The sequence below is a fragment of the Urocitellus parryii genome, chromosome 8, assembly GCF_045843805.1.
Source record: "Urocitellus parryii isolate mUroPar1 chromosome 8, mUroPar1.hap1, whole genome shotgun sequence".
Classification (NCBI taxonomy): domain Eukaryota; kingdom Metazoa; phylum Chordata; class Mammalia; order Rodentia; family Sciuridae; genus Urocitellus; species Urocitellus parryii.
In genome coordinates this window covers 54,293,285-54,315,953 of record NC_135538.1, presented here as the reverse complement: position 1 = coordinate 54,315,953, position 22,669 = coordinate 54,293,285, and the positions used below count along the sequence as shown (strand labels likewise).

The 22,669-nt window shown below is 46.3% G+C and overlaps 1 protein-coding gene across 1 annotated transcript in view; it reads right to left on the bottom strand.

Moving 5' to 3' along the window:
• Scml4 (Scm polycomb group protein like 4) overlaps positions 1–22,669 on the bottom strand; it is a 53,831-nt gene that overhangs the window by 19,326 nt on the left and 11,836 nt on the right. The window contains exons 2-4 of the mRNA XM_026389670.2: positions 19,734–19,863; positions 16,708–16,908; positions 11,969–12,163 (exon numbers count right to left, since the gene is read on the bottom strand). Of these exons, the coding sequence (XP_026245455.1) occupies positions 11,969–12,163; positions 16,708–16,908; positions 19,734–19,863 (526 nt within the window). The remainder of the gene's footprint in view (positions 1–11,968; positions 12,164–16,707; positions 16,909–19,733; positions 19,864–22,669) is intronic.

The following is a 22,669-nucleotide window of genomic DNA, read 5'->3' as shown; positions in this document are numbered from 1 at the left end:
GCATGCTTAAATAGATCTCACGCAAGTGTCCCCGTGCACAGAAATCCGCCACATTTCAGGGTTCAGTGACTTGAGAACCTTCGGGAGAGCCTGGCCTTTCTTTGTCATCATTGCTCACCGGTGGACTGCTCTGTGTAAAGTGTGCCTATCTGTGAGGCCAAAGAGCACTCATGGCACTTCAAACCCACCGGAGCCTCCTGGGACACCCGTGTGCTCAGGAGTCACAACCTCCCTGTTTTGGGGAACAGGGTTCCAGGGTTCCTGGAGTGGGGTGTCCCCCCTGCCTCCCTCCCCCTGCAATGTCCCGAGTAGAAAGTGGGGATGGACCTCCAGGAATGGAGGTCTATTTTGCTGGCTGGAGAGTGGGGGTGGCCCACATGGGATGCAGGGAACTTCCAAAGGGTAAGAGGGGCAGGAAGGAGAAATCCAAGGGCAGAGAGAGTGGAAGTCCCCAAGCTGGGAGGGAATGTCCCCAGCCTATAAACCTCCAGCCCTCCGGACCAAGCTTAACTCCTCTTCACAATTGTCACCCAGAGGGCCTGCAGTTGGGGCTCAGTGGCAGAAAGCTTGCCTAGCACATGTGAGGCACTGGGTCTGATCCCCAGCACCACATTAAAAAAAGAAAAGAGAAACTAAATCAACAAAATAAATAAAGGTAGCAATCGGCATGCAGACTTGACCACTCACACGGAAGGGAGCCGTCATTTAAAAGATTAAACTGGCACTTTGCTTTTATTCTCTAATCAAGTGAAGCCCTGAAATGGAATAACATCACCAACTGCAAAATTATTCTCCCATCGTACTTTTTTAGCCAATCATCACCAAAACATTCCAGAATCTTTGACACTATTCTTCCCCATTTCTAACGGGTTCCCTCTTTCTCTCACATACTCCTCCCCCTCCCCCACTGACCTCCCCCTTCAGTCATAATCCCCCAGTCGAGGGGGAAGCTGCGCAGAGCAACACCTCCTCCTGTGGCCATCACTGCCACTCCCCCCCCCCCCCCCCCCCCCCCCCCCCGATCGATGGCCTGACCCTTAGCAGGGCTGCTCAACCCAGCCAGCCCATGGCCCGCCCAGACTCTGGGTCTATTTCCAGAGGGCTCCTCCTGTGAACCAGGGGTGGTGGCAGTGACAGCACAGACCCCCAGCCCTGAAGCCCACCTTAGAAAAGGCAGCAAAACGGTTGGCAGATTCCAAGAGCTGTGAGTAACTATCACCCGATGCTAGCCAGGTGCCACCACCTAGAGAGCACAGCCCCAGAGGTTCCTGGGCACAGGACAGGGGACCTGCAAGGAGAGAAGCAAACCGAGGCAAGGGCAGGAGGAAGCAAGTGTCCTGGAGCCACAGTCTTCCACTCAGCCCAGAAGCAGGTGCCTCCATTCCTACCTGGGCGCTCCTGTCCCTGCCACCAGGCAGCCTCAGCCACACTCCTCTGGTGACTGCTGGTTCCCAGCACCCGCTTGGAGCTGCGGGGCCTTCTGCTGTGGACCTCGAGGGGACTTCTTGGTGGCAGAAGCCAGATTTCCTCCTTCCTGGTGCAGCCTCTGGCTGAAGCTCTGTTGGAGGCTCTGATTTTCTTTTCCCGGGCTCAGTCCCGCCCCTTGTTTGTGCAGATAAGCGCCTCTTTTTTTTTTCCCCCTTAGGGCCCTCTGTGGCCTCTTGGCCCAGCCTTCCTAGTTCAAAGGGCACCCAGCCACACAACCAAGAGGCTGAGCATTTCATTCGCCTCAATTAAATTTTCCATTAACTTGCTCTCTGGCCAGTATAGATTTTCTCTTAGAGCTTGTCTCTAGCTCAGATGGCTCAGCCTTAGGATCAGCCTTGACCCCCTCCGGTCCACTTAAGTACATTTGTACCTTTTCTTCCCTAATGAGATGCACAGAAACCAATCATAATTTTCACTCCTGACACCTGAACTTCTTTCGTCCTCCCTGATGTTTCTGGTTTACATAAGACTTTATTCTAAGCTATAGATTGATTTGCCCCCCACCTTTGAAAATGTGAAACAAAGGCAATTTTGAGTTGGCTGTTTGGAATAACAAATGCACTTTCAGTGTCAAAAGGAGAGCAGGGTCCACAGCCACCTTCCCTGTCATCTTGCAGCTTTGCCAAGCCTCTACCCCAAGGCTCACAGGAACTCCGCAGAAGCAGTGGGACCCCCCCCCCGTGGGACCCCCCCCCGTGGGACCCCCCCCCACGTTTCCTAAGCAGCCCCCATGCTTTGGGGTCTTTTATAAACTTTGGGAAAATTAAGAGTGGTCCTTAGGAAACGGTTCAAGTCCCTGAAATAGAAGACACCTTACAAGTTTCAGCTCTAAATGGACATCCTGACTTTGAGGAAGCCTCACAGTACTTCTGTACAGTAGTCCCCTGTATCTGGGAGACATCCATTCCAAGATCCATATGGATCCTGAAACCATAGACAGTGCCATGTGCCGTACATACCGTTTTCCTGATGAGTACATACCCATGATAAATATTAATTTATTAGTTAGGCACAATAAGAGATTAACAACAGGGCTGGGTGGGGCTGGGGTTCAGTAGTAGAGCACTTGCCTGGCATGTGTGAGGCACTGGGTTCGATTCCCAGCACCACATATAAATAAAAGTCTACCAACATCTAAAAGAAATTAATAAAAAAAAAGAGATTAACAGCAATAATAAAGATAGAATAATAAACTAATATAATAACATATTGTAATGAAGGTTATTGGAATGTGGTTTTCCTCTTTCTCATCTCCCTCTCAAAATTGTATTGTACTGTACTTACCCTTCTTGTGCTGATGTGACAGGATAAAATACATACATGACGAGATGAAGTGAGGTGAATGACACTGGCATTGTGATGTACCATAAGGCTACTACATAATGGTTTGAACATAGCACCACAATACTGCACTACTGTTCTGAAAACTCTGATGGCTACTAAGTGCCTAATGGGCTGGTAGCATATACAGTGTGGATACGCTAGACAAAGAGATGATTTACCTCCCAGGTGGGACAGAGTGGGACAGTGTGATATTTCATCATTCTACTCAGATTGTTGCACAATTTACAACTTGGCCTCTTTTATAGGCTCTTTTTCTCCTCCACACTCCTTCATAGAAGGAGCGCTCACAAATAGAAAGTACACTGGACATTCGCTATCATCCTCATCCTGCTCCTAGAGTCTTGGGTGTTTGCATTTTTAAGATACAAAATGAGAGCTGGAGTTGTGGCTCAGTGGCATGTGTGAGGCCCTGGGTTCAATCCTCAGCACCACATATAAATAAATAAAATAAAAGATCCATTTACAACTAAAAATATTTTTTAAAAATATACAAAATTATTTTACATGAAATGTTGGAAAAGAAGAATATTTTATCTTTTTGTTTTATTTGACTATTGATACTTTCTATGTTATCAAGGTAGGTAACATGATTCAATATCATATGCTCTATCTCATATGTAAGAGCCTTGAGCAATTAAAACAACTTAATTGGAACTGTCATTCATTCATTAAACTACGAGTACTGAGTAAATAACTTCCTTGATCTCTAAGATTGTAACCTTAGCCTTTTACAATGAAGTGGGATTCAATAAATTATTGGATATAGTAAAAATATGTTTCAAATTCTACAAAGCTCAGGCTTTCCTCTGGAGGTCCTTTAAAAAAAAAGAGAGGGATTGTTGATAGGTACAGCGACTCATGTCTGTAATTTCAGCAGCTTGGAGTCTGAGGCAGGAGTATCATGAGTTCAAAGCCAGCCTCAGCAAAAGCAAGGCACTAAGTAACTCAGTGAGACCCTGTCTCTAAATAAATTCAAAATAGGACAGGGGATGTGGCTCAGTGGTTAAGCATCCCTGGGCTCAATCCCTGGTACCAAAATGAAAAAAAATAAATAAAAAGTTCAAAGCCAGCTGCAGCAACTTACTGAGACTCTAAGCAACTTAGCAAGGCCCTGTCTCAAAATAAAATAAAGGACTGGCTCAGTGGTGAGAGATAGAGAGAGAGGGAAGGAGGGAGGGAGGGAGAGAGAGAGAGGGAGAGAGATATTGTGTTTTTCCCTTTTAGCTCAATGTTATAACATATGTTCAGACATCATAATTTATTGAAAGATATGGTTGAATGCACAACCGATGGCTTTCCCCAGTGCATGTGGGAGCACTAGGACTTGACCCTCCATGCGAGCACATCCCTATTCCACCCCTCTTATTCCACACTCTGAGGGCTCTGGGCTTCTGCTGGTCCTGGGTGTCAGAAAATAAATGAAGGCTTTGGTATTTGCTGCAGGACTTGTGCACTCTTCTGTAACCTTTCCATCAAAACCTTCTGCAAGGATTTTTAAGACCTGAACTTGCCACTGACAATTTATTCTCCTTTGCAAATGACCCCCTTTCTCCCCTGCTCTGCTGGAGATCCAGAGAGCTCCTTTTGTCTGTGTGGCCCCTGGCTGTGACAGAAAGAACAAAGCTCCGCCCCAGTGTCCCAGTCCTGTGGCTCACACTGCAAGACCAGCAGCTGCAAGGGGACCTGGACTAAAATGCCTTCCATCACTTCTTTTCTTTCTTCTTCCAGGAGATCCTGTTTCAGTTCCTCCCCTACCCCAAATATTTATGTGGCAAAATATGTGAAACATCAAATTTACCACCTTAACCAATTTTATTCATTTTACCCATCACACCACTAATGGGAGCAAAACAACATAACATCTGCCACTTCACCCAAAAGCCCATGTTGACTTTTTTGTTATTGTTGTTTTGGTACCAAGGATTAAACCCAGGGGCACTGAGCCACTGAGCCACACTCCCAGACTATTTATTTTTTTATTTTTTTGAATTTTGAGACAGAGTCTCACTAAGTTGCTCAGGGCCTCATAAGTCGCTGAGGCTGGCTTTGAACTTTCAATCTCAGCCTCCAGAGCTGCTGGGACTACAAGTATATGCCACCATGCCTAGCTCAGGTTGACCGTTTTTAAAAATTGCTTTTCAGTGGTATTAATGACATTCCTAACGTTATACACCCATCACCTCTGTCTATGTCCAGAACTCTCTTCATCTTGTAAAACAGAAACTCTGTACTCATGAGTCAACAACTTCCCCTTCACTTCTTTCTTCCTGCTCTGCCATTTCTTATATTATTTAAAATACCAGGTCCAACAGGGCCTCATGTCTGGTGGCTTGGGGTTTTGTAAAGATGAGAAAGTTCTCCAGGTGGTTGGATGCCGGCTCTGCCTGCCTGTGACCAGTGTTGCCATGGCACAAAGGTGAACCCAGAAGGAGGAGAGAGAATGGACCTCTTTGGAGTGCGGTTTCCACTGCAGCCTCACTGAAGGGGACTGGGGTTTGGTTTGTTCCCTGACCTCTTTGCTAGAGGTGGCCCAGGTGAAATCCACTTGGTGCAGTCAGCCTTCTGAGATGGGAAACAGGGTGCACCCCTCCCAACCAGTGTTGGGCAACGGGGCCTTACAGGTAGCAGGACTTGGGAGGACAAGCAAAGGGCCAGGAGAGAAGCCATGCATGCAGTCTCCTCCTGAGGCTGCCCTCCCATGTGGCTCTTAGCAAGTGGCCTGGTCTCTGTGCATCTCATTGCATTAAATAAATGTCCACAACTGGCTAGATGGATGGATCTATAATGGCACTCACGCCACTTGACATACTCTATCCTCTTTTAGAAATGAGTAATCTTTTAGAAAGATTAATGTCCTCCATGTGGTTACTCTCTGTAGAGCTATTATATTAGACAAATCTGTCACTGAGCAGGGGAGTGGATTTGCTTTCTAAATGTCGTGTGTACAGGTTCAGCCATAACAGAACATACCGTGAGGGTCTGTTACTCTAGTACTTCCTGGTGCCAGGATCAAAGACACAGCCAAGGAAGAAAAGAGCAAGTCTGGGGAGTAAATGGCCCTCCTCCTCAACCTCCTACCATCTGTGCATCAAAGAAGCCACTCAACAAGAAGTAAACAATTTGTTTATATCATGCTAAGCCTTCAAAAGACAGGAAACCCGCTACTCAATTAGATCTTGCAGAAGGGTTCAGCTCTCACATTTGTGGTTTCTATAGAAGTTTGTTCTGCTAGGTTGCATAGAACGCAAGCTAGTAAATATTCGTATGCATTTGTTCTGTTACAGGCTCTGCTGGGGATGGGTGGCCCTGCCCCCAGGTCTATCTTGCAGGGGAGGTAAGCTCTGGACCTAGGGTCCTACAGTATAAGCTAAAGTCAAATACCGTCATGGATGTGGAAAGAAGGGCCTGGAAGATTAGATGGGCATCTTCTCAGGGTTGGAAGAGACTTAAAGGGTACCAGACTCCTGTTGCAGGTTGCCAGGCCACACTGAGAAATGTGTCTGTCATTCTTAGTTTCACCTTCCTTCCTGGATCCACGCATCTCTTTCTCACCTGGATTTGTAGCTGCCACCTCCACCCAACCACTCTGTCCCTTGTGCCTCTCTCTTCTTCTCTAGACCATGGAATGCCTCCACTGGACATCAGAATCATCTTCAGCAGCAACATTTGTACCCCAAAGGAAGCATCTTAATGTGGATAGACTGAAAGAAAATTCTCTATGTGAGCTGGGCTCTGCCAGCCCACACTTGATCACTCAGAGTGTGGCCCCAACCAGCAGAACCTGTTAGAAGCAGGTGCTCAGGCCCCACCCCAGTCTGCTAGCCAGAATCTCGGCATTTTCTTAAGAAGTCCAGGTGGTTCCTGTGCACATTCAAGTTTGCAAAGCAACTAAAGGATATTTATTCCTGCAACTTTTTTTTTCAATACCCAAACATAAAAGAACATTTTCCCCAGGATCATTTCATGACTTGTGACCAATGTTACCAGATCATCTTTCTGCCTCCATCTCCTGATGCATCCAGAGGCTGCTCTACTTCCTAAAGCACTAGCCATGTTTAGACAGTTAATGGAATTAGAGGGATAGGCCAGCAATTCCTGATTCAAGCCAAGAACACTAACCTCTTGCAGCTGGGTGGTCTTGAAACCTGGTTTTCCCTGGAAATAGAAAAAAGATTCTTTTAAAAAAATATTTATTTTTTAGTTGTAGTTGGACACAATGCCTTTATTTATTTATTTTTATGTGGTGCTGAGGATTGAACCCAGGGCTCCATACATGCTAGGTGAGCGCTCTACTGCTGAGCCACAACCCCAGCCCAGGAAAAAGATTTTTGGAGAGAGAAGATATATTTCAAAATCTGAGGAAGAGATTTGTAAGAAGCCCTGCCTCTGCTCCCAGGAAGGTGTTTTTCAAGGGAGAAAACTGGTGTCCTTCCCTTTACCTCTGTAAGGTCCCTTGCTGGGACTCCTGGGGTCCCTGTTCTTCCTGCTGCCTAGGGATGTCCTCTGCCATGACTCCAACCCATGACTCTCAGCCTGAAAAGGACCAGAGGAGACATCTTGTTCCTACTTCTCTGGGTTGTCAAAGTGCCTCTAGTGGCCTTCATAGGTGAACATGTACATATATATGTCACCAGTAATGAGGACCTTCCACCCAAGATGCCCCTTCTACTTCTGAGTGGCTTTGACTTTTCAGAACTCTTTTATGATGTCAACCCCATCTGACTCTTTGAGGGGACTGATTTCACAGAGCTCTTCCTGGTTATTTAACTGTCAAGTTTTGTACCTGGGGAGTGTTGCTTATATCCACACCTCTGGAATTTCAGTGTGCCTTCAAAACAGCTGGTGGTATGCTGGTCAAAGTCCTGGAGGGCTGCTGAGCTCTGCCATCCTCAGGGGACCAGAGTTTGAGTGGCAAGACCTTCGATTTAATGAAATCTACCTTCGAGTGGGTCTCATTTCTGCTTTTCAGCCACAGAGAACAAAGTGCACATGACCTGGTTTTTCTGAGCATTTTACCATTCTAGTCTAGCCCCTACTCCTGAACTCGGCAGCTGCTAAACCTCCACACTGGAATCGTGTCCTCCTGATATCTTCCCAATATCTTCCCGGTTCCTTCCCATAGCATCCCACTTCCCTGGATGGCTCCTAAGTTGTCATGGCTTTGCATTTTCATATCAAGGGATTGCTGCCTTTTGACACATTCCAGTGACAAACCCTCTAAGTATGTGACACTAAGCTGAGACACTCTGGCCTGGACTGAACACCTTGGGGCAGAATGGGAGCAGGGATTGTTCTGGTTCAAATAAGCTCAAGACCTTACAATCTTGTTTAGGAACAATGTCGTCCTACGGATACCTATGGAGCCTAATATCAAAAAGCTTCCACCCCTTCCTGCAGATGGCCCTTCCTGTCACAATGATGACAAAGTGGGTATAAACGAATTCATCCTCTAATGTAATAATAACTTGATATGTTAGACTGCAAGGGAACTGTGACAGGCAATTCTAACGAGACAGTGTCTTACGCTAAAGGCCAACTCCCTAGTGGTGTCATCTGAGGGCTCATGGCACACTGGTAGGAAAGACATGGTAAGGGGATTTCTCAGAGCCAACTAGGCCACTGCTTCCTGCCCTCTCCCTGAAGCTCCCTGAAGAGTAAAGAAAGACTCAGCACTTGATTCTGTAGCATCCAGGGCACAAGGAGCTATTGCCACAAGGGTATTTGATTTGGAGCTTCTTATGGTTTAGATGTGCTGTCCCCCAAAAGCTTATGTAGGAGATAATGCAAGAAGGTTTGGAGGAAAAATAATTGGGTTGTAGCCTTAGCCTATTCAGTGAATTAATCACTGATGGGTTAACTGAAGTGGTAGGGTATGACTGGAGGAGGTGAAAATTGGGGTGTGGCTTTGGGTATATTTGTATCTGGTGAATGGAGTCTCTTTTTCTGCTTTCTGATCACCATGATGTGAGCTGCTTCCCTCTGCCACACTATTCCGCCATGATGGTCAGCATTACCTCGAGCCCCAAGGAATGGAGTCGGCCTTATTGGACTAAGACCTCTGAAAGTGTGAGCCCTCAAATGAACTTTTCTTCACCTACAGTTGTTCTGGTCAGATCCTTAATCACAGCAGTGAAAAAGCTGACTAAAACAGAGCTGTTGGTTATTTCAAAGTAGTCTTGGGTCAGGGGCCACTGAGGTCATTCCTCCAGGAATGACTAGGAAGGAAACCAAGTCTCTGCTGGATATGCCAGCTTTGAGGAAGGCTGTCACCCTCCTGGAATGCCATGTCAAAATGTACCTATTTTAGTATGAGTTTTGGTCGAGGCCACAAGACAACAGATACCACATAGAATAAAGTGTGAGGCCACCATGCAGCCCTTGCAAAAAAAAGAGGTGGCGGAGAGCCAGTTTTTTACCAAGAGATGCCACCCACATCTAGCCTGGAAGCCAGATCACAGCAGCTGAAAAACATTGGCCAGAAAAAAAAAAAAAATTGTGGCGAGAACTATTCAGTCTATTCCCAGTGGCTTCAGCGTGGCCATGTGAATAGTTTGTATTTTTCAGCCATAAGGGAACACACTGTGAGGGTCTGTTACTCCAATACCTTGGAGCTTGGGAGATACAATGGCTGATTGTTCAATGCCCACAGGAGATCTAAGAGACTGCAGCTGGCTGGCAGAACAAAGGAGAGGTGCCCTCAGGAATCAGCCTGCACATCCAGAGTTTGTTGGGGCAGAGTGTAGGCTTCTCAAGGACCAGGTGTAGGCCATGGGAAGAGAGATCTGAAGAGGGTTTGCCTTAGATTCCTTCCACAGGACTATCTGAGGCACAGGGCATTTCAGCAGAAAGAAGCTGGAGGCGACCCCCTGAGGTCTTGGACTGTGGAAGGAATTGTAAGTGACCATCCCGAGTAGAGCTGCATTTGTACGTGTCAAGGAAAATGCAGGCAAGAGATGATAGGGTCACCAAAGAATCCATGTGAGACCCCACAGGATGAAGAATGCGCTTAAAACATTTGCCAGGGTCAGGGAACACATTGCCAGCTCACAGCAGATCCTGGCAAGCTCCCCTGCCTCTGCCTCTCCCCTCCTTCCTCACACTACTGTAAAGGGTCCTGAAGTCAAGATGATGTAGGTACGGGAGGTGGCAGAAACACCCGCTGGGGATAGTTAGGGAAGCCAACCATGCCCTCTGTTAGTGCTGCAGACAGCTGGCCTGAGGCAAACCTGAGCCAGGATTGTGCAGAACAGTACAATATCTTTGAATGAAATTGAAAGTTCAAACATCTCTCTGACCTGGGCACATTCATTCTTGACTAGAGAACATTTTGTAACACCAAAGGAACCAGAAAGATCACAAGATTTGTCTTAAATTTCCATCCATAGTCAGGGAGAAACTGGTTCCACAGGATAAATGTAGAGGATAGTAGAAGATGTGAATTATGTGGCTTTATGTCATGTCCCATGGGCCACTGTTTGATCAATGGAACAGTGAGGTGAGGGTTTGAGAAATCACACCATTCTGCTATCTCGTTGCAAGATTCAGTAGAAAATAAATTTACTTGAGAATGTTTCCAAGTCAGCTAACGCTCATAAGAAAGGCCAGATTGATAAACCATCAAAACCCAAAAAAACATTCTATAAAGCACCTCCAGCCTCTCCCTGAACATAGGGAACACAAGTACAGAGAGACGAGAAGCCTTTTTCAAGCTCACACATGGAGACATGAAGAAAAACACAGACAAATACGTTATCTGCTTACATCAACCACGTTCAATTACTACCAATTGGAAACTTGTGAAAGTCAAGTTTCTTCCTGCTTCCCACATCCCAGAGGGATTAAAGCAAAACCATAGGCAAGGTCTTGATAGTCTCCAAGAAAATCTATGCTAAGGATCTAAATTGATCCTTCCCCTGCCGTCCTCCTGGGCTTGAGGTATAGCCACTTTAAAAAAAAATTATTTGTAGATGGATACAATACCTTTATTTTGTTTGTTTATTTGTATGTGGTGCTGGGAATCAAACCCAGAGCCTCACGCATGCTAGGCAACCGCTCTACCATTGAGCCACAACCTCAGCCCTGGCCACTCTTCTTTTTAAGTACCCTTTTGTTGAATGCTCTAAATCTTTCCATGACTGTTTTTTTTTAATATTTATTTTTTAGTTTTAGGTGGACACAATATCTTTATTTTTTTATTTTTATGTGATGCTGAGGATCAAACCAGTGCCTCATGCATGCTAGGCGAGCAGTCTGCCACTGAGCCACAACCCCAGGCCTGTGACTATTTTTAATGTCATCTGTTCCTAAAAAACTTTTCTTAGTTGATGCATTTGTCTTATCTAAGACCATTTCACACAGTGCCTGGAACAGAAGAGGATTATGCTTACAGAATAACCCCATGGCAGTTCCAGTTCCACTACCTGTGTGCTTTTCATAGATCAACAATGCTGCCTTCAGAAAAAGACAAAAGGCAAAAAAATTTCTGTCTTACCTTGGGATTCACATTCAACTCTTTGCAAATCCATAACTCAGGGCTGCTAAGTGGGGAAGGGGCCCCTCCCATGGGCATCCAGCCCCTCTGACAGACAATACCACACCGTGGCAAGTGTGGCCCCTGTGGCCTTGTCTGTCCTGATCTATTCTGTGGCTGCTGGTACAAAAGAAGCTCAACCCTTGGGTTACTTTTGCATCTTCTGATGGGCAAAATAAATACCAGCTCTCACTAAGACATTTTTTAAATACAGTCAAATTCCTACAGTAAGAGACACCTCGTAGCACTGTTTCTCCATGCAGGCAGGCATCTGAGACTCCTGGGCAGCACCACCTTCACCTGTTCTTAGCTCTGGATCCTTTGGGATTTCTTAATTCCATAGTCTCCCAGTCCTTCAACTACTCAATAATGATGAGCAGATGCCCCGCGTCTAGATTATACTCAAGTGAGGAAAAATCACTCCTTAGATGGGATGGAGTCTGAATTCTATCACCACAAGCCTCAAAGCCTGAATGTTAGTGCTTAATAGTTGAAGTGACCACTTCCTGCTGCTGCCTGGGGTGGGTACAGTCCAGGGACCCCTCAGTCCCAGCCGGCTCTGCCAGCTCCCAGTCACCTCTCCAGCTCACCTGAGGTATGGCCTACCTGACTCCATCCGCCCTTCCTCTCGCTCCTGGGCCTTCTCGGAGGCACTGGGGGTCCCAGGGAAGGGCTGGTGGCTGAAGAGGTCGTCACACAGGAGGCTGCGGCACAGCTTGGCCAGGAAGCGCAGGACGTAGCCCACGCTGTTGACCACAGGCAGACTCCGCAGGTGCTGCTTCCCATCGAAGGAAGCCGAGACTGGAAAAGCACAGAGACAGTGACTCAGAGCTGGACACAGGATAAAACTGCCCCTGAGCCAGCCCTGAGAAGGGCCGCGTGGGTTCAGTTTGAAGTCAGTCGTGTTTGGATTTCACCTGTGGTCCCGCTATGTTTCTGTTCCTGGGTTTCATCCAGGATGACACGTTGCATTTCGCTGTCAAGTTCCCTGGTCCCCTGGGTCCTGACAGTTTCTCACCGTTTCCTTGTTGATCTTGACAGCTTTGAAACGTTCTGGGCAGGTACTGTGTGAAAGGCCCCTCAGTTTGGTTTTGCCTGATGTTTTTCTCATGGTTAGATGAGGTTATGGGTTTGGGGAAAGGAAAGAGATGGAGTGCCCTTCAGGCCTGAGATCAGGGGGCACCGGATCTCCTCACCTGGCCAAGACAGCACGCCCCACATTCCTCTACTGTGTTCTCCATATCCTGTTCCTGGGGACAAGTCACTCAGCCTGTCCACTCTCAAGGACGGCGGGGGAATTCTACATGTCATCTGAAATTCTTCTGTGGGGAAGAGTTGTCCCCTGTTTAGTGATTTAGTCAGTCGTTTCTTAATCTCAGCACACCGTGGGTTGTCCAAAACTACCTTATTTATTTTGTTGTTCAAATTGCCCTGACTTTTGTCTTTGGGAGCTCTCACAGGTCAACTCCTGTGACATGCCCTCTCTTTCATTTTATTTAGCATCACTTTGGTTTTGAGCGTTTCCATATGCTCCAAGTGAATCTTGTATTTTCCCTGCACCGGCCATTCCTTCAACAGTCCTGACTCCTTTCATTGAAGAATGATATTTCGAAATTTAGATTGGGGCACCTGGTGTGCCCATTGCTACTGAGGTGTCAGTGATTCTAAGCCCTCTGGTGGACAAAGATAAGAATGTATGTATGTATGCTAGCCTGCTATAATTACTCACTATCTACAGGTCTACCTAAGTATCCATATCTGTATCTGTCTCTATGTCCATATCTATAGAAGGAGATAGATGCAGATACACTGATACATCCAAATAAACACGAGTTCACATTGAGGTGTTCAGTTCTAATCCTGAACCAGAGTTCAGGGGGTACTTCTTTTTTTTAAAAATTTTTATTGTTGGTTGTTCAAAACATTACATAGTTTTTGATATATCATATTTCACACTTTGATTCAAGTGGGTTAAGAACTCCCATTTTTACCCCGTATACAGATTGCAGAATCACATCGGTTACACATCCATGGATTTACATATTGCCATACTAGTGTCTGTTGTATTCTGCTGCCTTTCCTATCCTCTACTATCCCCCCTCCCCTCCCCTCCCCTCCCCTCTTCTCTCTCTACCCCCTCTACTGTAATTCATTTCTCCCCCTTGTGTTTTTTTCCCTTTCCCCTCACTTCCTCTTGTATGTAATTTTGTATAACGCTGAGGGTCTCCTTCCATTTCCATGCAATTTCTTCAGGGGGTACTTCTGAAGAAGCATTTGGGGAAACAGTCTTTATAAAAGGAAAATAATCTCTCTGTATTAAAAAGGAACTCAATTTCTAAATAGTTGCTAGAATGCAGAAGCAATATCAGTTTCATAAAGCCCTGAGCATGCGCCTTCCTGAATCTCTCTCACAGTCCTTTCCCACCCCAGGACTACACTATTGTAATAATAAATCAAAAGAATCCATTTCTTTCGTGTAGCCCTTTCCAGTTTGACAAGACCTTTGGTATTTACCACCTCACATAGGCCCTGTGACCATTCTCCTGAGGACAGTGGACCCAGGCTGCAGATGAGGAAGAAAGTAGGCCAGAGTGACTTCCCAGCTCACCTGGCCTCTGTGTGACATTGCCTTTCATTTCAATGCTCCAGGTGGCTCTAATTGCCAGGTCCAGGGAAAGGGCTGCCATGATGCTTATGAAGGGCATTGTTGTCCTAGCTGTGCTAGAAATTCCCTCTTAGTGTGAGCACAGCCTCTTGCCTCCGATAGCTTGAAAGCCTGGGTGATACGGAATGGAACCCACAGCAGGAGGTTCCAAGGAGCTCAGGCCTGTCCCATCAATCCATGTGCGTGTATTCTTGGAAGTGCTTGGGAAATCCCCAAAGTGGGGAATCCCACTTCTACAGGAGGAATTCATGGGTTCATAAAATCATCTCCTCTGAGACAGCATGGCTAAGACAGCATCCCCAAAGGTGTGCCAGGAGTGGGTTACAGGGCTCTGTGATGCTGTCCCCTTAACTCGTGGGTGTGGCCCAAGGTCCCTGCAGCTTCTTGTAGCCATGAGCACTTTGGCTCCTTTGCTCACGTGCCAGCCCCCATGTGATCCCTTGCTGTGATGTAGGGACATTTGGAGAGCAGTGCCACACAGAGTGGCTTCTAAGTGGAGTGTAGGAGTCCGCCAATTCTCCTGGAGTCACTTCTCTCCCTAAGCCACCCTGGTGTTGTCACACAGCCTTGCCAAGCCTCCATCTTTATCTATAACACAAAAACCCACCTTGTGCTTAGTGATGCGAAGGTGGCAGCGTGAGGAGTCGGCTCTGTGCTGTGGCCTTCTCCAAGACCCCAGGAGAAAGTGCTTGGCCTGGCCTGCCTGGGAATTCCCTCATCCAAGGGAAACTTGGTGAGGCCCTGTCCACTCTGGCATTGCTCCTCCCCAGTGCCAAGGCCCTGAAGCCACAGAGAGGCCTGAGCAGGAAAGCAGGGCACAGGGTCAGCTCTGCAGCTTAGGCACAGGGACCACAAAGCACTTAGACAGGAGGCTCTCAGGAGTGGACTCAGTGTGAGGAGGAGCCTGCTCCTAGCCCAGGTCTGTGCCTTAGCCCTGCAATGCAGCAAGGAAAAGGACAGGCCTTCAACCTCAAGGGCAGCCCAGGACCTGGAACCTGGCTCCCGACAGAAGTCAGGAGAGGAATGGCTAAGGGCTCTCGGAGGACCTGACGACTCTCCTGACCCCTCCATGCTGTGTTTCTTCTCCTCTCTGATAAAGTGTCTTGAAATTACCATGGGTCAGGGGGTGGGTGTGGCTCAGTGGTAGAGCATTCGCCTAACATGTGTGAGGCCCTGAGTCCAATCCCCAGAGCCCTCCCCACCAGGAAGGAAGGAGGAAAGAAAGGGAGGGAGGAAGGAAGGAGGGAGGGAGGAAGGAAGGAAGGAAGGAAGGAAGGAAGGAAGGAAGGAAGGAAGGAAGGAAGGAGAGGGTTAAAAATCACTCTGGGGCAGACACAACCTTGACAAAATCAATCGCCAGCAAGTGAGACCCAGCTTCCCGCTGAGAGGGAACTCCAAAAGGTCAGCTGTCTCCATGGAGTCAGGGAAGCAGTGCTGGACAACCTGGCCACCCCCAGCCATGGCGGCTGGAGATAAAGGAAGTATGCAACTTGGGTTACTCTGACTGCAGCCTCCGCTAGCTAGTCAGCCAGGTTCCCTGAACGGCCCTACTGCCAGAAAATCAGAGAATCCCTGACGCTTTGGAAGGACAACTCCCTAGTGCTGAGCCAAAGGAGACATCAGGCTGTCCCCTTGGTGACAAGACCCCTTGTAAGGGCTTGGTGCTACAGGCAGGCAGGAGCAACCATTGTGTAGAGCCTGGGGTAGACCAGAAGGAGCCTTTGCAGGCAAAACATTTGAACGGGACAAGAGCTCTCCATCCTGCCCCCTCACATGGTGGGAGCAACAGGGCTCCCTCTGGAAGCTGCTGCTGTGTGGGCTGTGTGGGCTGTAGCTGGAGGAGGGCTGTGACAGCAAGCAAAGGGATTTCTCTGACATTGAGAGATCTTGTTTTTTTTTTTTTTTTAAATAAACTCTTGAATTGGGGTTGAAAACATCTTTCATGGTGGGTGGGTGCTGTGACTAAGGAAGGGAGTGAGGAAGACTAGAGTGACAAGGGCTGATGCTTTAGACAGGTGCCAGAAAAGAACTCTTTGATAAGGAAGGCATCTGAGTAGGAACCTAGAGAACATCCAAGAACAAGTCACATGGACATGTGGAGAAGAACATTCCAGAAAGAGAAAAATGCAGGTGTAAAGGCCCTGAGGCAGAAGCACAGTTGAAGAATGAAGGTAGAATAGCGAGGAAGTCACCATGGTCAGCACAGACTAGGGGATGAGAAAGTGACCTGGAGATAGAGGAGATAGCCAGGGCCAACTAATATAAGCCTGTGGGCCCCTGTTAGGACTTGGCATTTTACTTGAAATGACATGGGAGTCATTGGGGGGTTTAGGGTACAGGAAGGGACATAATCTAACTTAGATTTTTTTTTTTAAAGAATCATAGTGGTTGCTATGGGTGATGAAAGGAGATTGGATCCCAGATGTATTTTGGAGGTAGAGCAATGGGACTTGCTGAAGGGTTGGAAGTAGGGATTGGGAGACAGAGAAGAGTCTAGAGAGGATTCAGATGTCCATTCTTCTTGTCTCTTTCTGGAAGCAACTTCTTGAGCCCTGACAGAAGCCTGGTCCTTGGAGCCCAGCAGGAGGAGGTCAGGCCCTGCCACACCACCTGAGGATGGCTGCTTTCTCATCATGGAGACCCCCACAGCCCTCCTCGCACGACCCACCCCAGGGCTCACCTGACACCAGCTCACCACCATAGCCCTGCTTGACCAGGGAGAAGACCAGTTTCTGCTGGTGGGCGCAGTCGATGCACGCCTGGATGGCCTGCTGCAGGACCGCGGATGGCTTCTCGGGGCCGAAGCGCTCAGGAAGTTGCTGCACCTTCCTCCTCTCCAGGTAGGGCCCCGCGTTGGCTTGCTTGTTGATGTAGAGGCAGACTGGGAACAGAGACCACAGTGCCCTTGCATCAGATATGCAGCAGGTCAGCTGGCTGCTCCCCATGCTGCGGGGACTCTACAGACCTGTGCCCTTGGCCTTGACCTTGGGAAAACTGAAAATCTCAGAAGCAGCACAGATTCTTCCCAACTTAAAAAGCAAAAGAGGCAAAAAAAAAAAAATCGCCAGACACCCCACCTTCCAGGGCTTGCTCTCAAAGGAGTCTCCTGACAAGGAGCATGTACGGGGGTCCCTTCTGAGGCACTCAGGTCACTGATAAGGTGACCCAGGAGGACCGTGAGTATAAATGTATTTCCTCTCTGGGCAAGTACATGTACAAAATATTTCCTCATCCAAGGGAGCTGTCAATCCAACATAAAGTTGGCCATTTCTTTGTGAACTCTCCATGAATAAAAAACTAACACGATGCCAATCACTCCAGAGACTCCATATTCAATGAAATTCTAAAGAGAGTGCTATTCATAATCTCAGAGAGAACAAATGTTTGACAACCCATTTAGGGGAGCTCAGTCAATGATCCCCAAAGGTAATAAGATATCAGTACAAAAATTTTGAAAATATATCTCAAATTGTGTTTATCTATGTAGAGGTTATTTACATTCTTAACTCTATTAATGTATTGTATACATTTATTTACAGGAAAGTATCAAATTTATGTAATTTAAAGCTATAGAAAATGTTAGAATGTCTACAATACTGATTTTCCATATACAATAGATTTCAGTAAATTACAGGGGAATCTATATGAATTTCGAAGTTTAAAAGAAAAGGCAATGTCTCCTAAATCCTTCTTAAGGAGAAAACGTTCCTACAGAGAAGACCACCCACAGAGTTGATTATCATCAATATAAGTGACTTAGGCAGTTGTTTGAGGGGCTCCCACTTAGTTTACACAAGTTCCACTTAATTCTGTTCTAGGACAATGACATAAACTCCCACCCCCAAACATCTATTTTACCTATAATTTGACAATAGTTTCCTCATGGGTCAGCCTATTTCCTGTCCCCTACTACCAGAACAGTTGTTTTCAGATTTTAAAATAACAGTTACGCTGTTATCACCTTGCTTAGAAAAGCCCAAAGTTTCTCACTGTCCTTGAAATCAAGCCACATTCCGTAAGCAAAGAGTTCTCTAGCCCACCCCTGGAGAGAAACAAACCCAAATAAGGTGGAAAAATTTGTTCTCTCCCTTCCAGTGACATAGTAAAGGCTGGTCTCACAGGTATTTATTTATATTCTAAAACATATCTAAAAAATAGAAGTTTACCGGGATGAGATAAAAATGTATGTTAAGAGCAGGTGTAGAATTTTCTTCCATACTTAACACCCCCAGTTTAAGTGTCTGCCCTTCCCATCATGACACACCCCACCCTCCCAGGATATAAGCATCTTACCTTAGTGGCCACTGAGCAAGGGAGTGTTGAAGAGGGACTTTTTGCATGCGTGTGTGGTGCTGGGGATTGAACCCAAGGCCTTATGCGTGAGAGGCAAGCACTCTACCAGCTGAGCTATATCCCCAGCCTGAAGAGGAACTTAAGATCTCCTTAAGAGGAGACCAAATGTACTTTGGAAAGGTTAAGCAGTAACAGGAAAGATGGAGAAAGCTTGCTTTTATTGAGCACCTCTTATGTTCTCAAGACAAGCCTGAGAGTTGGGTATTATCAGTTCTGCTCAACCAAGGAAGGAGCTAGGCTGAAAGTACTGAGAGGACAGCTTGAAGCCTGAGGTCCATGGTGTGACGGGGATTTGGACTCAAGTCCTTCTGAAGACAAGGGCTCTTTCACGCTCTGGGGCCATCTCCTTTCTCCTCCTCCCAGATGGTAAAGAAAGTCAAATTAACAAGGGGTCTTTGTGCCAGGCACTGAGCAACGTGACCCAGCCCAGGCCTTCACAGAGCCCAGGGTCCTGGAGGGAGGTGGGCCTCTTCAGATTCTCACAGGAGCTGGGGTGAGGTCAGGAGTCTGTGAGGGACAACAGGGAGGAGCTAGCCCAGGTCACCAGCAGAGCTGGTGGCAGGAAAGGCAAAGGAGGCTTTCTAGAGGGAGGTGTGCCTGAGCTGAGGCAGGAAGGAGGACCCACCTGAAGAGAAGCTCATTCCAGATGGAGGAGGATGTGCTAAGAGCCTGTGGCCAGCCCTGGCGACTGACTGAAGGGCAGTAGGCAGGACCCCAGGGGGTGGAGCCAGTAAGGCCTATTCAGCTATATTAACAGGTTTGGTCTTTACCGAAGAGCCATGGGAGGGGACTGAGGGACTTAAGTGGGATGGGAGCAGCCAGTGGGACTGTGATGGGGATCACTCTGTGTGTGTGTGTGTGTGTGTGTGTGCGTGTGCGCATGTGCAAACGGGCAGATGGGCACATCAGATTACTGTCACTATTAGAATGAAACTGTTGTGGGTGTTCTTTCAGAGAGATTAGGATGCACACAACCTGCCCGCGCTGGAGGGTACTATGTGGGGCTAAAGGAGATTATTCTTAGGGGATCTGAAGTGCAAACACAGGGATGAAAACATTCTTGAGGTCAGCAGGCTCACATTGGTGCACCGGAATCTTGGCTCTGAAATGAAGCACCTAGCCACACTTTCTTGTCCCACCCCCAAGCAAGCAGTTGAGCTCAAATTGCACTGAAAACCAAGGTACAAATGATCTAAACTGCAAGGCAAGTAAACTCATATTTTCAGAGAATCTGGTTGCCCTATCCGTCCATCTGTCTCAGTGACACCATTTTAGTACATAAAGGAACTGTTAGATGGTGGGCCACGTTACCTATAGACCATCACAGCCTTGGAGTCCATCCTGCTGACCTACCTGTGAGAGCCTGTGGGGCTGCCAAGCTGGGTATGGTGGCTGCGTCCTGAGGGATCGAGCTGAGGTCTGGCTCCGGAGTACTCCTCGGAGGTGAGAGGGCTAAAGGAGTCATGAGCACCCGAGACTTGAGCTGCAAGAGAGAGCCCAAGTGTTCAGTGGAAACCTAGAAACGTTCTCCGTGCCCTTCCAGAATCTTTCCTGGAGGTCAGTTAACTGCTGTTCTCTATCATGCCTCTGAACTTTCCTATTGTGCTGCTTGGAGGGATGAGGTTCAGATTCAAGTTCATCATCAAGATTCATATTGGGGGTTTACACTCAGAGGTCAGCTCTGCACAACACCCTTATAGTGGAGCCACCCAGGAAATGATGGTGCCAAGCAGTAAGTATAGAAGTGTCACTGGTTGTGGGGCCGGGGTTGTAGCTCAGTGGTAGAGCGCTTGTGTAAGGAACTGGGTTCAATCCTCAGCACCACATAAAAATAAATAAATAAAATATAGGTATTGTGTTCATCGACGACAACAACAACAAAAGTGTCACTCATAAGCCCTATAAGTGCAGGACACAGGATGGGAGGGACAGTCCCCTGCCTGTGTCCCTGTGCTCCCTAGAATCCTGTAGACAGGGCTTTGCCCACATCCAGGAGACTGACCCTGAAGACTCCTCACTCTCTGCTGAGCTCTCTACTTGCAAAGATCACTGGATCCTTCTAGAAAAGAAAGCAAGCAGGAGCCATCCCTCCGTGGACCGACACTGCTCTGTGCTTATTTCCTGCAGCAGACTCTCTGCAGCTGGCCTAGATGTGGAGGGAGTGCCTTTCCTGATAGTGAGCAGCAGCCACCTTGAAACTAAATGTGGTTTCTCATTTGAAACCACAAATGAAGAGCTAAAATCTTCTCTTATGGAATTTGGTGGAGATGATATTGATAAGATCAATATCAACAAATCATTCTCTGTACCAAGCTTGGGACAGAGACAAGCTTTGTATCTTAGCTCTCTACCCCCAAATAGCGAAGCCATTAGTTACTAACCTTCTCTACCACTGACCTGTCTGGACCTCATTCCAGAGGAAGAAAGTCAGTTTCTGGAAGTGGGACCTAGGTGTCAGGAGTTTCAAAAGGTACTCAGATTCTATTACATAGTTAAGTTGAAGGCTGTCGCTCAATCCCTGAGCTTTTCAACTTTTGCCAAGAAACCTCCTGATGAGTTTCCTTAGAGGGCAGACTTTGACTCAGGAGTTTGGGGTCAGACCTGAGATTCTGCATCCTAATGAGATCATAGGTGATACTGACTTTGGACCACAAATGAGTAGCAAGGTTGTCTATTCAGTTGTTAACATACGAACAGTCCCCATCCATAGCCTGTACTTTTAGGACAGAATAATATTATTAGTGATTGATAAAAGGTATTGACTGCTAGTTACCCAGTCATTCTACATTTATTCACAAACATGCATCTTGGGCCCTTTTTAATGCAAGACACTCTTCTAATTGCTGGGGATACAACAGAGAACAAAGCAAATGAAATAAAATTGTATCTTTACCCTTATGGAATTTACATTCTATTGTGGGAGACAGACAACAAATGAAATACTTAAATACATATATTGACTGTTATATGGTGATAAGAACTTATGGAAAAATAAACAGGGAAAGGGCATGGGAAGGGCAATTGAGAAGTTGTATTTTGGGGTGAAATTTTAAAATGGGGTGGTTCCTGATTGGAATAAGATTAGGAAATAATGGGAGAGAGACACTGGGATTAGGAAGTAGTCAACTCATTCAAGGAATTTTGTCATAGAGGGGAGAAGAGAATGAGACATAAAAAGAGGGAAAAGGATATTGGTTTTTTTTTTTTTTTCTTGAGGTAATGAACTTATCCTAAAACTCACTGTGTGGGATTCGGGGGTGGCTCAGTGGTAGAATGCATGCTTCACTTGTGTAAGACCCTGACTTCAATCATCAGCACCAAAATAAATACATAAATAAAAAGCAAAGGCACTGTGAAGATGGTTGCCCATATTTCTGAGTATTTTAAACAAATAACTTCTGCTTTATACACTTTAAATATGTAAATTGTATAATATGTGAAAGAAACTGTCAAAAATCAATCAATTCCTACAAATAAGTAATAAATCATTAGAAAACAATGACAAAACTTCCATTCACAAAATCAAAAACTGTACAATGTCTGGAAATCTCATAAATATTGTGTAAAAACCTTCATTGATAAAATTATAATAATGAAGTAATAAATATCTTGATAAATAGAGAAATTAAAAAACAAAGAGGGAATAGTAAGAGTAAAACAATTTTGCCCCCTGGGGCTGGTGTTGTGGCTCAGAGGAAGAGCTCTCACCTAGCATGCATGAGGCACTGGGTTCTCAGCACCACATAAAAATAAAAGTATTGTGTTCACCTACAACTAAAAAATAAATGTTTTTTAAAAAAAGGATTTTTGCCCCTTAGGTACAAAAAAGATTTTGCACCCGTTAAGATAGCTACTAGTAAACAAACAAACAAAACCCCCATGAAATAGCAAATATTGGTGAGGTGGTACAGAAACTGGAACTCCTGTGCACTGTTGGTAGAGATGTAAAATGTAACATTTCTGTGAAAAGTGAAAGACATTTCCTCAAAAAAAAAAAAATACAACTGCCATACGACAGGCCCAGCAAGCCACTTCTGAGCGCATACCGAAAGAACTGAAAGTAGGATCTCAAAGAGATATTTGTATATTCATATACATAGAGCACCATTGACAACCACCAAAAGTCAAATTCAAAGAGAAAGTGGAGTCGCAGTTTCCAGGGCCTGGATGAGGAGGGAATGAATTACTGTTGAGTGAATTTAGAGCTTTAGTTTTGCAAAATGAAATTTCCGGAGATTGGTTGTGCAATAATGTGAATATACATGCTACTACTGAACTGCATAATTAGA